The sequence below is a fragment of the Mobula hypostoma genome, chromosome 30 (genome assembly GCF_963921235.1).
Source record: "Mobula hypostoma chromosome 30, sMobHyp1.1, whole genome shotgun sequence".
Lineage (NCBI taxonomy): Eukaryota > Metazoa > Chordata > Chondrichthyes > Myliobatiformes > Myliobatidae > Mobula > Mobula hypostoma.
Window position 1 is genome coordinate 6,447,234 of NC_086126.1, and position 14,514 is coordinate 6,461,747.

The 14,514-nt window shown below is 56.5% G+C and overlaps 1 protein-coding gene across 2 annotated transcripts in view; it reads left to right on the forward strand.

Moving 5' to 3' along the window:
* Positions 1-14,514, forward strand: part of LOC134339728 (sodium/calcium exchanger 1-like) — a 107,563-nt gene that overhangs the window by 71,992 nt on the left and 21,057 nt on the right. For both annotated transcript variants that reach the window (XM_063036452.1, XM_063036451.1), the window contains exon 3: positions 5,623-5,729. In XM_063036452.1, the coding sequence (XP_062892522.1) occupies positions 5,623-5,729 (107 nt within the window). The remainder of the gene's footprint in view (positions 1-5,622; positions 5,730-14,514) is intronic.

Genomic DNA, 14,514 nt, shown 5'->3' on the forward strand with positions numbered 1-14,514 from the left:
TGCTGTGAGTGCCTGCAAGAAATTAAGTCTCGAGGTTGTATAGGGTGGCGTATGTAGACATATGCACTTTGATAATAAATTTACAGTGAACTTTTTTTGAAGTTCAGCTCTCGGGGTTAGGTTGACCACCGCTTAGACCCCTCTCAGCCAGGAGGTGCAAAACTACCGTGAGATTCATTTCCTTGCCGAGATTTACAGGAAAACAAAGAGGTACATTAGAATTTACAAAAAAAAAACTATACATAGATAAAGACGGACTAACAGCCAATGGGCAAAGGAAGACAGTGCAAATACAGAGAAATATGGAGAACTTGGTTTGTACGTAGGGCGACCGGGGTTCGATTCCCGCCACTGCCTGTAAGGTGTTTGCACGTTCTCCCCCCGTCACCGCGCGGATTTCCTCCGGGTGCTCCGGTTTCCCCCCACAGTCCGGAGATGTGCCGGTTGGTAGGTGAATTGGTCATTGTAAATTGTCCCGTGATTAGGCTGGAGTTATATCGGGAGATTGCTGAGAGGTGTAAAGGGCCTGTTTCGAGTTATATCTGGGATAGATAGATTGGATGGATAGATTGAAAGATTAAAAAAAGATGTAGGGTGGTACTTCTTGTTTTGATTAACTGTGCAAAAACTATTTCGCGCCTGGAGAGTCTCCCCCTGAGGAAGTAAGACGATTACGCACGACGTTCCTACAGAATGGCCACAAGGCAAAGGAAATCAATCAGGCCCTTAAAACGGCCAGTGGAAAACCAGGACACCTAACAACGAGGAGGAGCCCATCGCTACCACCTGTCTTCCCTATATTTCCACGGTTTCTGGAAGGACCGCCAGGATCCTGAAGAAATACCGGATGAATACTATCCGCAAACCCGTAAGGAAGCTCAAATCACAGCTTACGCGGGTTGAAGATGACCTGGCACTCGGGATGGCCGGCGTTTACAGGATTTCCTGTGAATACGGAGCAGCGTATATCGGCCAGACGGGGCACACGGTGGAAACCCGCAACAAGGAGCACATGGGTTACCCGGAGAAATCAGCGGTAGCTGAACATTGCATTCGCAATGGCCACAGGATTGGCTTTTCTTTTAAGATTATGAGGACACGCAGCCCTCTTTTATTGTCATTTAGTAATGCATGCATTAAGAAATGATACAATGTTCCTCCGGTGTGATATCACAGAAACACAGGACAAACCAAAACTGAAAAACTAACAAAAACCACATAATTATAACATATAGTTACAACAGTGCAAAGCAATACCGTAATTTGATAAGAACAGACCATGGGCACGGTAAAAGTCTCAAAGTCTCTCGAAAGTCCCATCATCTCACGCAGACGGTGAACCTCCAGCGCCGCAAACTTGCCGATGCAGCATCCCGGAAGCATCCGACCACAGTCCGACTCCGAGTCCGTCCGAAAACTCCGAGCCTCCGACCAGCTCTCCGACACCGAGCACCGAGCACCATCTCTGCCAAGCGCTTCGACCCCGGCTCCGGCAACAGGCAACAGGCAAGGCCGAGGATTTGGGGCCTTCCCCTCCGGAGATTCTCGATCGCACAGTAGCAGCGGCAGCGAACCGGGCATTTCAGAAGTTTCTCCAGGTGTTCTCCTCCGTGCTTCTCACGGCTGTCCCCATCAAATCAGGATTGTATACGGCATCCTACTTCACAGACACAATATCAATTTGGAACGGCCGCGCGTGCTGCGTCGCGCCACCATCTTCTCCTCCCTCCCTACTTCGGCACGAAACAACCGTGGCCACGCCAGTGGTTCTTGGGACCGCCTGGTAAAGGAGGCCATCGAAATGAAACTAGAGGAAAAGAATCTTAACAAAGACTAAGGTCTTGTTCTAAGTAAGAACTGGAATTCGATTGTAAACGAGGTGGGAGAGCAGAAACCTGATTGGATGAGGAGGGACGGACGACGGGGGTATAAATACCACCGGACTAGACATGCCCAGGCATCGTCCCTGATGAAGATGGCAGAGTTTGTCATCGAAACATGAGTTATAATCGATATTTGTACCGGGCTGGAAGCCTGAGAAGAGTTTACTCAAGACATAGAGATAGATAGGTAGAGCCTTGAAAGTAAGAGTGTAGGTTGTGGAATCAGTTCAGAGCTGAGGCGAGTGAGGTTATCCACGTTGGTTCAGGAGCCGGATGGGTGAGGGGTAATAACTGTCCCTGAACCTGGTGGTTTGGGACCTGAGGCTCCCGTACCTCCTCCCTGCTGGAGAGCAGGGCCTGGATAATGGGGGCCTTTGACGACGGATGCTGCTTTCTTGTCACAGCTGTCCTTGTGCTCAACGGTTCGTGTGATGGACCAGGCCGTGTCCAACACCTTCTGTAGCCTTTACCGCTCCTGGGTATTGGTGTTTCCGTACATAGTTGTAACATTAGTTCAGTTTGGAGCAGACCCTTTTGCCCGTGATATTTGTGTCAAATTAAATTAAATCTCTTCTACCCTTGTGTACCTCCAGTCCCGGCAGATTTGGGTGTCTATCAACCTCTCAACCGCCACTATCAGAACTGCGCCTGTTACCACCCCCGGCAGCACGGGCAGATCAAAGTCGAAAGGAATTTTATCATCCGAGACCGTACATGTCACCGTGAGATTCGCTTCCTTGCAGGCATCTACGGGGGGTGGGGGGTGCCGCGGCCTTGTGGCAGTTAGCGCGGCACCATTACAGCTGGGAGGGGGGCATTGGGAGTTCGGAGTTCAACTCCGGCACCGCTCCCGTAAGGAGTTTGCACATCTTTCCTGGATTGTTTTCTTCCGGGCGCCCAGGTCTCCTCCCACGGTCCAAAGGCGTACCAGTTAGTAGGTCAATCGGCCATTGTGAACTGTCCGGTGATTCGGCTGGGGTTAAATTGGTGGGTTGGTGGGCTGGGTGTGGGGTGTGAGGGCCTGTTCTGCACCGTACAGGTCCACAATCCCTTATCCAAAATCCTTGGGGCCAGTTGCATTTCGGAATTCAGAATTTTTCGGATTTCAGACCCCGCCCCCACCCCAGCCCCCGATACCAAAAAACACATCTACTCAAGTCCCTTATTTAACCTGTCTGAGTGCGGTGGACTTTAAGACCCAGCAGAGCACCAAACCTACGCACATCCACCCGTATACTTTAAATCATCTCTAGATTACTTATAATACCTAATACATTGTAAATGCTATGTAAATAATTGTTATACTGTATTCTTTAGGGAATAATGACAAAAAGAAATTTTATTTCCAACAAAAACATTCAATAAAACGTAAAAATATACAGCTTCAAACGAACCGAGTCAAACATATGGTAAATGACTTATTGGAATAAATATAGAATGGCACTGTCACTATAAACTTCAGTAACTTGTCTTTCTGTTTATTTAAATCATATACAGTGGTAGTTCTGACACTGTTTTCCTCAGTAAGACGCCGCACAGACACACCACGATCGAACTTCTGCAATAACTCCACTTTCTGCGTTATTGATGGGAAGATTCCTTCTCTTTTTCTCATTGTTACCTATAGGGGTATCTGCAGCTCTTTTTGACATTTTCACTGTGAAATTAAACACAAAGTCAACAGTGAGCACAAAATATCAGCGAACAGCAAACGCACACGTAACCGGTACGAGCGCTGAGCCGCAACTGACGTCTGGCGGCCTCTGCTCGTGCTGCCACGTCACACCTGAGTGATGTCAGCTGTCGTCGAAAAAAACTTCGGTTTTCAGAGCTTTTTGGATTTCAGAATTCCGGATAATAGACAATAGACAATAGGTGCAGGAGTAGGCCATTCAGCCCTTCGAGCCAGCACCGCTATTCACTGTGATCATGGCTGATCATCCACAATCAGTATCCAGTTCCTGCCTTCTCCCCATAACCTTTGATTCCGCTATCTTTAAGAGGTCTATCCATCTCTTTTTTGAAAGCATCCAGAGACTTGGCCTCCACAGCCTTCTGGGGCAGAGCATTCCACATATCCACCACTCTCTGGGTGAAAAAGTTTTTCCTCAACTCCGTTCTAAATGGCCTACCCCTTATTCTTAAACTGTGGCCTCTGGATCTGGACTCACCCATCAGCGGGAACATGCTTCCTGCCTGCAGCGTGTCCAATCCCTTAATAATCTTATATGTTTCAATAAGATCCCCTCTCAGCCTTCTAAATTCCAGAGTATACAAGCCCAGTCGCTCCAATCTTTCGACATATGACAGCCCCGCCATCCCGGGAATTAACCTTGTGAACCTATGCGGCACTCCCTCAATAGCAAGAATGTCCTTCCTCAAATTTGGAGACCAAAACTGCACACAATACTCCAGGTGTGGTCTCACCAGGGCCCTGTACAGCTGCAGAAGGACCTCTTTGCTCCTATACTCAATTCCCCTTGTTATGAAGGCCAGCATGCCATTAGCTTTCTTCACTGTCTGCTGTACCTGCATGCTTGCTTTCAGTGACTGATATACAAGAACACCTAGATCTCGTTATACTTCCCCTTTTCCTAACTTGACTCCATTTAGATAATAATCTGCCTTCCTGTTCTTACCACCAAAGTGGATAACCTCACATTTATCCACATTAAACTGCATCTGCCATGCATCTGCCCACTCACCCAGCCTGTCCTAGTCACCCTGCATTCTCATAACATCCTCTTCACATTTCACACTGCCACCCAGCTTTGTGATAAAGGAATGTGCACCTGTATCACTAAATAAGTAAATAGATACCGTAGAATTTCTGAAACCTTGCGGTAGGGTGGAGATGCTAAAGGAGGTGTAAGGCGCTCCTTCCCTCCGCTAGCCTGTAGGTCACCCGTTTAGCTTGCCCCCACCCGATCAGGGTCACGTGGACCCATGGGAGCAGGAGGTGGAGGGAGATGGTCCATAACGCAAGTCCTGGTTATGCGACCACTGATGCCAGGCTAGACAATCTCTGAAGGGTATTGGTAATGGCTGGGGTCACCCGTCTTGTGAAGACACTGCCCAGAAGAAGGCGATGGCAAACCACTTCTATAGAAAGTGGCCGTGGTAAGATTAGATTAGATTATGAGAACCATCAGTCCTCTTTTATTGTCATTTAGAAATGCATACATGCATTAAGAAATGATACAATGTTTCTCCGGAGTGTTATCACAGAAAAACAGGACAGACCAAAGACTAACACTGACAGAACCACATAATTATAACATATAGTTACAGCAGTGCAAAGCAATACCATAATTTGATAAAGAACACACCATGGGCACGGTAAATAAAGTCTCAAAGTCCCGAGTCGATGGACTCCCGAGTCCCCGATAGCTGGTGGCAAAAGGGAGAAACTCCCTGCCATAAACCTCCAGGCACCGTCAACTTACCGATGCCTTGGAAGCAGCCGACACTGAGTCCGTCCGTCCAAAAACTCCTAGCCTCCGACCAGCCCCTCCGATACTTCCTCCCAAGTGCCATCCTCTGCCGAGCGCCTTCGACCTCTCCCCGGCCACTGAAACACGCAAAGCCCACAACGGCCCACGAGAAGGCACGTTGCAGAGTTCCTGAAACCGATTACATGCACCGCATTCGCTGCATCGAGCCGTGGTGCATCTGGGCGGACGGGAAGAATATCTCTGACCTCTCTCCTCTTCCCCCCCCGCCCCTGCACCCCAACCAGGAAAACCATCGAAGTGCAGATCATCAATGATGAGGAGTACGAGAAGAACAAAAACTTCTTCATCGAACTGGGGCAGCCGAAGCTGGTGGGCAGCAAGATTCAGACAGGTGAGTCTCCGTGGGGGCCCGGTGAGGCCTGGTGAGGCCTGGTTAGGCCTGAGCGGCCGTCGCCAGGGGAACTGGGGATGTGGCACTTCCCAGAGTTCCTGGGAGCAGGAACAGAGTCACCGAACACTTACAGCACAGAGACGAGGCCTTTCGTCCCATCTAGTCCGTGCCAGGCCATCAATCTGCCTGGTCCCATTTACCCACGTTAGCCTTTCATGCCTCTCCCAACCACGCACCCATGCAAATTCTCTTAGAGGTTGAAATCGGATCACTTCCACCGGCAGCTCCTTCCACCCTCTGAGCGAAGAAGTTCCCCCTCATGTTCCCCTTAAACTTTTCTCCTTTCACCCTTAACCCATGACCTGTAGTTCTCGTCTCGCCCGACCCCAGTGGAAAAAAGCCTGCTTACATTTACCCTATCTGTATCCCTCATAATTTCGCATACTTCTTAACAACTTCCCCTCGTTCTCCAGGAAATAAAATCCTAACCTATTCACCCTTTTCCCTATAACTCGGGTCCACAAGTCCCGGCAACATCCTTGTAAACTTTCTCTGCGCTCTTTCAACCTTGTTGATATATTTCCTGTAGGTCAGGTGACCAAGATGGCACACAATACTCCAGATTAGGCCTCAGCAATGTCTTACACGACATAATATTCCCAGGATACCACAGGAAGGAGATCTCACTGTTCACCGTGTGTGAGGAGATCGATCTCACAGCTCGGATTGAGTTGATTTAAAAGCCTCGAGGATCGGCACCTCTTCTTCTGACTTGGCCCTTTACAGCTTTCCAAGCTCCACCCTGGGTCTGTACAGCCTGCCTCTCAGTTCCAGTTTTCACCGTTTTATTCCTCGGGGTAATCTCTGATCTTCTTCAGAGTCATACGGCAGATAAACAGGCCCTTTGGCCCGTCAGGTCTGCGCTGGCCATCAGTAACTCATTTACACTATTCCATGTTTTAAAATTCTCCCCCACCCACCCCACTACTAACCTGGTCAGAGAGAGAATGTACAAACTTCACACAGAAAATCTTTACATATATATCTCCCTCTCCCTCTCCTCTCTCTTTGCCACCCCATCTCTCTCTCCCCTCTCTCGCTTCCCCTCCCCCCTCCCCCCTCTTCCTTCTCTTCCCCCTCTCCCTCTCTCCTCATTCCCCTCTCCCTCTCTCTTCCCCCTCTCCCTCTCTCTTCCCCCTCTCCCTCTCTCTCTTCCCACCTCCCTCTCTCTCTCTTCCCCTCTCCCCATCCCCCTCTCTTCACCCTCTCCCCCTCTCTCCCCCTCTCTCCCCCTCTCTTCCCCCTCCCTCTCTTCCCCCTCTCCCCCTCTCTTCCCCCTCTCCCTCCCTCTCTCTTCCCCTCTCCCACTCTCTTCCCCGTCCCCCTCTCTTCCCCCTCTCCCTCTCTCTCTTCCCACCTCCCTCTCTCTCTCTTCCCCTCTCCCCATCCCCCTCTCTTCGCCCTCTCCCCCTCTCTCCCCCTCTCTTCCCCCTCCCTCTCTTCCCCCTCTCCCCCTCTCTTCCCCCTCCCTCTCTTCCCCCTCTCCCCCTCTCTTCCCCCTCCCTCTCTTCCCCCTCTCCCCCTCTTCCCCTCCCTCTCTCTCTTCCCCCATCTCTCTCTTTTCCCCCTCTCCCTCTCTCTCTCTCTTCCCACTCTCCCCTTCACTTCCACCTCTCCCTCTCTCTCTCTTCCCAATCTCCCTCTCTCTTCCCCCTCTCCCTCTCTCTTCCCCCTCCCTCACCCTCTCTTCCTCCTCCCTCTCCCTTGCTTTCCCCTCCCTCTCCCTCTCTTCGCCCCTCCCTCTCCCTCTCTTCCCCCTCTCCCTCTCTCTTCCCCGTCTCCCCTATCTTCCCCCTCTCCCTCTCTCTCTCTTCCCCTCTCCCTCCCTGTCTCATTCCCCTCTCCCTCTCTCTTCCCCCTCTCCTTCTCTTCCCCCTGACCCCCCTCTTCCCCCCTACCTCTCTTACCCCTCTCCCTCTTTCTCTCTTCCCCCTCTCCCACTCTCTCTCATTCCCCTCTCCCTCTCTCTTCCCCCTCTCCCCCTCTCTTCCCCCTCTCCCTCCCTCTCTCTTCCCCTCTCCCTCCCTGTCTCATTCCCCTCTCCCTCTCTCTTCCCCCTCTCCCCCTCTCTTACCCCTCTCCCTCTTTCTCTCTTCCCCCTCTCCCACTCTCTCTCATTCCCCTCTCCCTCTCTCTTCCCCCTCTCCCCCTCTCTTCCCCCTCTCCCTCCCTCTCTCTTCCCCTCTCCCTCCCTGTCTCATTCCCCTCTCCCTCTCTCTTCCCCCTCTCCCCCTCTCTTCCCCCTCTCCCTCCCTCTCTCCCCCTGTCCCCCCTCTCTTCCCCCTGTCCCTCTCTCTTCCCCCTCCCTCTCCCTCTCTTCCCCCTCCCTCTCCCTCTCTTCCCCTCCCTCTCCCTCTCTTCCCCCCTCCCTTTCACTCTCTTCCCCCTCTCCCTCTCTTCCCCTATCGCTCCCTTCCCCCTCTCCCTCTCCCTCTCTATCCCCTCTCCCTCTCTTCCCCTATCCCTCTCTTCCCCCCTCCCTCTCCCTCTCTTCTCCCCCTCCTTCTCTTACCCCCTCCCTCTCTCTCGCTTCTCGTCCCCTCTCTTCCCCCTCCCCCTCTCTTCCCCCTCCCCCTCTCTTCCCCTCTCCCTCCCTTCCCCCTCCCCCTCTCTCTCTTTCCCACCTCCCTCTGTCTCTCTTCCCCCTCTCCCTCTCCCTCTCTTCTCCCTCTCCCTCTCTTCCCCCTCTCCCTCTCTCTCTTCCCGTCCCCCTCTCGTCTCCTGTCCCCATCTCTTCCCCTACCCTTCTCTTCCCCCTCTCCCTCCCTCCCCCCTCTCCCCCTCTCTTTGCCCTCTCCCTCTCTCTTCCCCCTCCTCCCCTCTTCCCCCCTCTCTCTCTTCCCCTCCCTCTCTCTCTTTTCCCCCTCTCCCCCTCTCTTCCCCCTCTCCCTCTCCCTCTCCCCTTCTCCCTTCCTCCTCCATCTCTTCCCCCTCTCCCCTCTCTTGCCCCTCTCCCTCTCTTACCCCTCTCTTCCCCCTCTCCCTCTCTCTCTCTTCCCCCTCTCCCCTTCTCCCTTCCTCCTCCATCTCTTCCCCCTCTCCCCTCTCTTGCCCCTCTCCCTCTCTTCCCCCTCTCCCTCCCTCTCTCTTCCCCGCTCCCCCTCTCTCCCCCCTCTCCCTCTCTTCCCCCTTCATCCTCTCTTCCTCCATCTGCCCCCTCTCTTTCCCCTTTCCCTCTCTTCTCCCTCTCTTCCCCTGTCCCTCTCTTCCCCTGTCCCTCTCTTCCCCCTCTCCCCCCTCTTCGCCCTCTCCCTCTTCCCCTTCTCTCTCTCTTCCCCCTCCCCCTCTCTCTCTCTTCCCCTTCTCCCCCTCTCTTCCCCCTCTCCCTCTCTCCCCCACTCGCCCTCTCTCCCTCTCTCTCTTCCCCTGTCCCCCTCTCTTCCTCCTCCCCCTCACTTCCCCCTCTCCCTCTCTTCCCTCTTCCCCCTCTCTTCCTCCTCTCTTCCCCCTCTCTTCCCCTCTCCCCCTTTCTTCGCCCTCCCCCTCTCTCTTCCCCCTCTTCCCCGCTCTCTCTCTTCCCCCTCTACCCCTCTCTTCCCCTCCCCCTCACTTCCCCCTCTCCCTCTCTTCCCTCTTCCCCCTCTCTTCCCCCTCTCTCTCCTCTTCCCTCTATCCCCCTCTCTTCCCCCTCTCCCCCTCTCTTCCCCTCTCCCGATCTCTCTCTTTCCCCTCTCCACTTCTCCCTTCCTCCTCTCCATCTCTTCCCTCTCTCCCCTCTCCCTCTCTCTCCCCTCTCTCCTCTTCTCCCTCCACTCCTCCCTCCCTCTCCTTCTCTTCCCCTCTCCCTCTCTTCCCCTCTCTCTCTCTTCCACTTTCCCTCTCTCCCTCTTCCCCCTCTCCCCCTCTCTTCCCCCTCCCTCTCCCTCTCTCTCTTCCCCCTCTCCCTCCCCCTCTCTTCACCTGTCTCTCTCTCTTCCCCTCCCTCTCTCTCTCTTCCCCTCCCCCTCTCTTCCCCTCCCCTCTCTTCCACCTCTCCCTCTCTCTCTTCCCCCTCTCCCTCTCTTCCCCCTCTCCCCCTCTCCCCTCTTCCCCCTCCCTCTCTCTCTCTTCCCCCTCTCCCCCCATCTCCCCCTCTCTTCTCTCTCTTCCCCCTCTCCCCCTCTTCTCCCTCCCTCTCTCTCTCTTCCACTCTCACTTCCCCCTCCCTCTCTTCCCTCTCTTCACCCTCCCCCTCTCTTCCCCTCCCTCTCTCTTCCCCCCTCCCTCTCTCGCTACCCCCTCTCCCCCTCTCCCTCTCTTCACCCCTCTCTCTCTTCCCCCTCCCTCACCCTCTCTTCCCTCTCCTCCTCTCTCTCTTCACCTCCCTCTCTCTCTCTTCCCCCTCCCTCTCTCTCCCCCCCTCCCCATCTCCCCTCTCTTCCCTCTCTCCCTCTCTCTTCCCCCTCTCTCACCCCTCTCTTCCCCCTCTCTCATCCCCCCACCCCCTCTCTCTCTTCCCCCTCTCCCCTCTCTTCCCCCTCCCTCTCTCTCTCTTTCCCCTCTCTCTTCCCCCCCTCTCTTCCCTCTCTTCTCCCTCTCCCCCTCTCTTCCCCCTCTCCCCCTCTCTTCCCCCTCTCCCCCTCTCTTCCCCCTCCCTCGCTCTCTCTTCCCCCTCTCCCCCTTCTCCCTCTCTCTTCCTCCTCACCCTCTCTCTCTTACCCCTCTCCCTCTCTCTCTCTTCCCCCTCTCCCCCTATCTCCCCTCTGTCCCCTTCTCCCTCCCCTCCTCCCCCTCTCTCTCTTCCCCCTCTCCCTGTCTCTCTCTTCCCCCTCTTCCTCTCTCTCCCCTCCCTCTCTCTCCCCCCCTCTCTCTCTTCTCCCTCTCTCTCGCTTCCCCTTCTCCCACCTCTCTTCCACTCTCCCTCTCTTCCCCCTCTCCCTCTCTCCCCCACTCGCCCTCTCTCCCTCTCTCTCTTCCCCTGTCCCCCCTCTCTTCCTCCTCCCCCTCACTTCCCCCTCTCCCTCTCTTCCCTCTTCCCCCTCTCTTCCTCCTCTCTTCCCCCTCTCTTCCCCTCTCCCCCTTTCTTCACCCTCTCCCTCTCTCTTCCCCCTCTTCCCCGCTCTCTCTCTTCCCCCTCTCTCTCTCTTCCCCCTCTACCCCTCTCTTCCCCTCCCCCTCACTTCCCCCTCTCCCTCTCTTCCCTCTTCCCCCTCTCTTCCCCCTCTCTCCCCTCTTCCCTCTATCCCCCTCTCTTCCCCCTCTCCCCCTCTCTTCCCCTCTCCCGATCTCTCTCTTTCCCCTCTCCACTTCTCCCTTCCTCCTCTCCATCTCTTCCCTCTCTCCCCTCTCCCTCTCTCTCCCCTCTCTCCTCTTCTCCCTCCACTCCTCCCTCCCTCTCCTTCTCTTCCCCTCTCCCTCTCTTCCCCTTTCTCTCTCTTCCCCCTTTCCCTCTCTCCCTCTTCCCCCTCTCCCCCTCTCTTCCCCCTCCCTCTCCCTCTCTCTCTTCCCCCTCTCCCTCCCCCTCTCTTCCCCTGTCTCTCTCTCTTCCCCTCCCTCTCTCTCTCTTCCCCTCCCCTCTCTTCCACCTCTCCCTCTCTCTCTTCCCCCTCTCCCTCTCTTCCCCCTCTCCCTCTCTTCCCCCTCTCCCCCTCTCTTCTCTCTCTTCCCCCTCTCCCCTCTTCCCCCTCCCTCTCTCTCTCTTCCCCCTCTCCCCCCATCTCCCCCTCTCTTCTCTCTCTTCCCCCTCTCCCCCTCTTCTCCCTCCCTCTCTCTCTCTTCCACTCTCACTTCCCCCTCCCTCTCTTCCCTCTCTTCACCCTCCCCCTCTCTTCCCCTCCCTCTCTCTTCCCCCCTCCCTCTCTCGCTACCCCCTCTCCCTCTCTTCACCCCTCTCTCTCTTCCCCCTCCCTCACCCTCTCTTCCCTCTCCTCCTCTCTCTCTTCACCTCCCTCTCTCTCTCTTCCCCCTCCCTCTCTCTCCCCCCTCTCCCCATCTCCCCTCTCTTCCCTCTCTCCCTCTCTCTTCCCCCTCTCTCACCCCTCTCTTCCCCCCTCTCTCATCCCCCCACCCCCTCTCTCTCTTCCCCCTCTCCCCTCTCTTCCCCCTCCCTCTCTCTCTCTTTCCCCTCTCTCTTCCCCCCCTCTCTTCCCTCTCTTCTCCCTCTCCCCCTCTCTTCCCCCTCTCCCCCTCTCTTCCCCCTCCCTCGCTCTCTCTTCCCCCTCTCCCCCTTCTCCCCCTCTCTTCCTCCTCACCCTCTCTCTCTTACCCCTCTCCCTCTCTCTCTCTTCCCCCTCTCCCCCTATCTCCCCTCTGTCCCCTTCTCCCTCCCCTCCTCCCCCTCTCTCTCTTCCCCCTCTCCCTGTCTCTCTCTTCCCCCTCTTCCTCTCTCTCCCCCTCCCTCTCTCCCCCCTCTCTCTCTTCTCCCTCTCTCTCGCTTCCCCTTCTCCCACCTCTCTTCCACTCTCCCTCTCTTCCCCCTCTCCCCCTCTCTTCCCCCTCCCCCACTCTTCCCCCTCCCCCTCTCCCCTTTCTTCCTTCTCTCCCCTTCTCTTCCCCCTCTCCCCCACTCTTCCCCATCACCCTCTCTCTGTCTTCCCCCTCTCCCTCTTTCTCTCTTCCCCCTCACCCTCTCTCTTCCCCCTCTCCCCCTCTCTTCTCCCTCTCCCTCTCTCTTCCACCTCACCCCCTTCCACCTCTCCCACTCTCTTCACCCCTCCCTCTCTCTCTTCCCCCTCTCCCCCTCTCCCCTCTCTTTCCCCTCTCCCACTCCCTTTCCCCCCTCTCTCTCTCTTCCCCTTCTCTCTCGCTTCCCCCCTCCCTTCCCCCTCTCCCCCTCTCTTCTCCCTCCCCCCCGTTCTCCCTCTCCCTTCTCCCTCTCCTCCTCTCTTCCCCCTGACCCCCCTCTCTTGCCCCTCCCTCTCTTCCCCCTCCCCCTCTTCCCCCTCTCCCTTCGCCCTCTCCCCCTCCCTTCCCCCTCTCCCTATCTCTCTCTTCCCCCTCTCCCCCTCTCTTCCCCTCTCTCTCTCGCTTCCCCCTCTCTCCCCTCTCTTCCCCCTCTCCCCCTCTCTCTCCCCTTCTCCCTCCCCTCCTCCCTTCCCTATCTTCCCCCTCCCTGTCTCTCTCTTCCCCCTCTCCCTCTCTTCCCCCTCCCACTCTCTCTCTTCCCCTCTCCCTCTTTCCCCCTCTTCTCTCTTCCCCTCTCCCTCTCTTCCCCCTCTCTTCCCCCTCCCTCTCTCTCTTCCCCCTCTCCCCCTCTCTTCCCTCTCTCCCCTATTCCCCCTCTCCCTCTCTCTCTTCCCCCTCTCCCTCTCTCTCTCTTCCCCCCTCCCTCTTTTCCCCCTCTTCTCTCTTCCCCCTCTCTTCCCCCTCCCTCTCTCTCTTCCCCCTCTCCCCCTCTCTTCCCTCTCTCCCCCTCTCTTCCCTCTCTCCCCTATTCCCTCTCTCCCTCTCTCTCTTCCCCCTCTCCCTCTCCCTCTCTGCCACCTCTCTCCCTCTCTCCCCCTCCTCTCTCTTCCCCCTCCCTCTCTCTTCCCCCTCCCTCTCTCTACCCCCTCCCCTCTCTTCCCCCTCTCTCTCTTCCCCCTCTCCCTCTCTTCCCCCTCTGCCCTCTCTCCCCTTCTCCCTCCCCTCCTCCCTCTCTCTCCCCTCTCTCCCCTTCTCCCTCCCCTCCTCCCCTCTCCCTCTCTTCTCCTCTTCCTCTCTTCCCCTCTCCCTCTCTCTCTTCCCCCTCTTCCTCCCCCTCTCTTCCCCCTCTCCCCCCTTCCCCTCCCCCCTCTTCCCCCTCTCCCCCTCTTCCCCTCTCCCCCTCTCTTTCCCCGTCTCTCTCTCTTCCCCTCCCTCTCTCTCTCTTCCCCCTCTCCCCTCTCTCTCCCCTCTCTCCCCTTCTCCCTCCCCTCCTCCCTCCCTCTCCCTCTCTTCCCCCTCTCCCTCTCTTCCCCTCTCCCCTCTCTCCCCTTCTCTCTCCCCTCCTCCCTCCCCTCTCTCTCTCTTCCCCTCTCCCTGTCTCTCTCTTCCCCCTCTCCCTCTCTCCCCCCTCTCCCTCTCTCTCTCCCCTCTCTCCCCTTCTCCCTCCCCTCCTCCCTCCCTCTCCCTCTCTTCCCCCTCTCCCTCTCTCTCTCCCCTCTCTCCCCTTCTCCCTCCCCTCCTCCCTCCCTCTCCTTCTCTTCCCCTCTCCCTCTCTCTCTTCCCCCTCTCCCCCTCTCTTCCCCCACCCTCTCCCTCTCTCTCTCTTCCCCCTCTCTCTCCCCTCTCTTCCCCCTCTCCCCCCTCTTGCCCCTCTCCCCCTCTCTTCCCCTCTCCCCCTCTCTTTCCCCGTCTCTCTCTCTCTTCCCCTCCCTCTCTCTCTCTCTTCCCCTCCCTCTCTCTCTCTTTCCCCTCTCCCCCTCTCTCTCCCCTCTCTCCCCTTCTCCCTCCCCTCCTCCCTTCCTCTCCCTCTCTTCCCCTCTCCCTCTCTTCCCCTCTCCCCTCTCTCCCCTTCTCTCTCCCCTCCTCCCTCCCCTCTCTCTCTCTTCCCCTCTCCCTGTCTCTCTCTTCCCCCTCTCCCACTCTCCCCCCTCTCCCTCTCCCTCTCTTCCCCCTCGCTCTCCCTCTCTCTCTCTTCCCCCTCTCCCCCTCTCTCTCCCCTCTCTCCCCTTCTCCTTCCCCTCCTCCCTCCCTCTCCCTCTCTTCCCCCTCTCCCCCTCCCCTCTCTCCCCTTCTCCCTCCCCTCCTCCCTCTCCTTCTCTTCCCCTCTCTCTCTCTCTTCTCCCTCTCTCTCCCCTCTCTTCCCCCTCTCCCCCCCTTGCCCCTCTCCCCCTCTCTTCCCCTC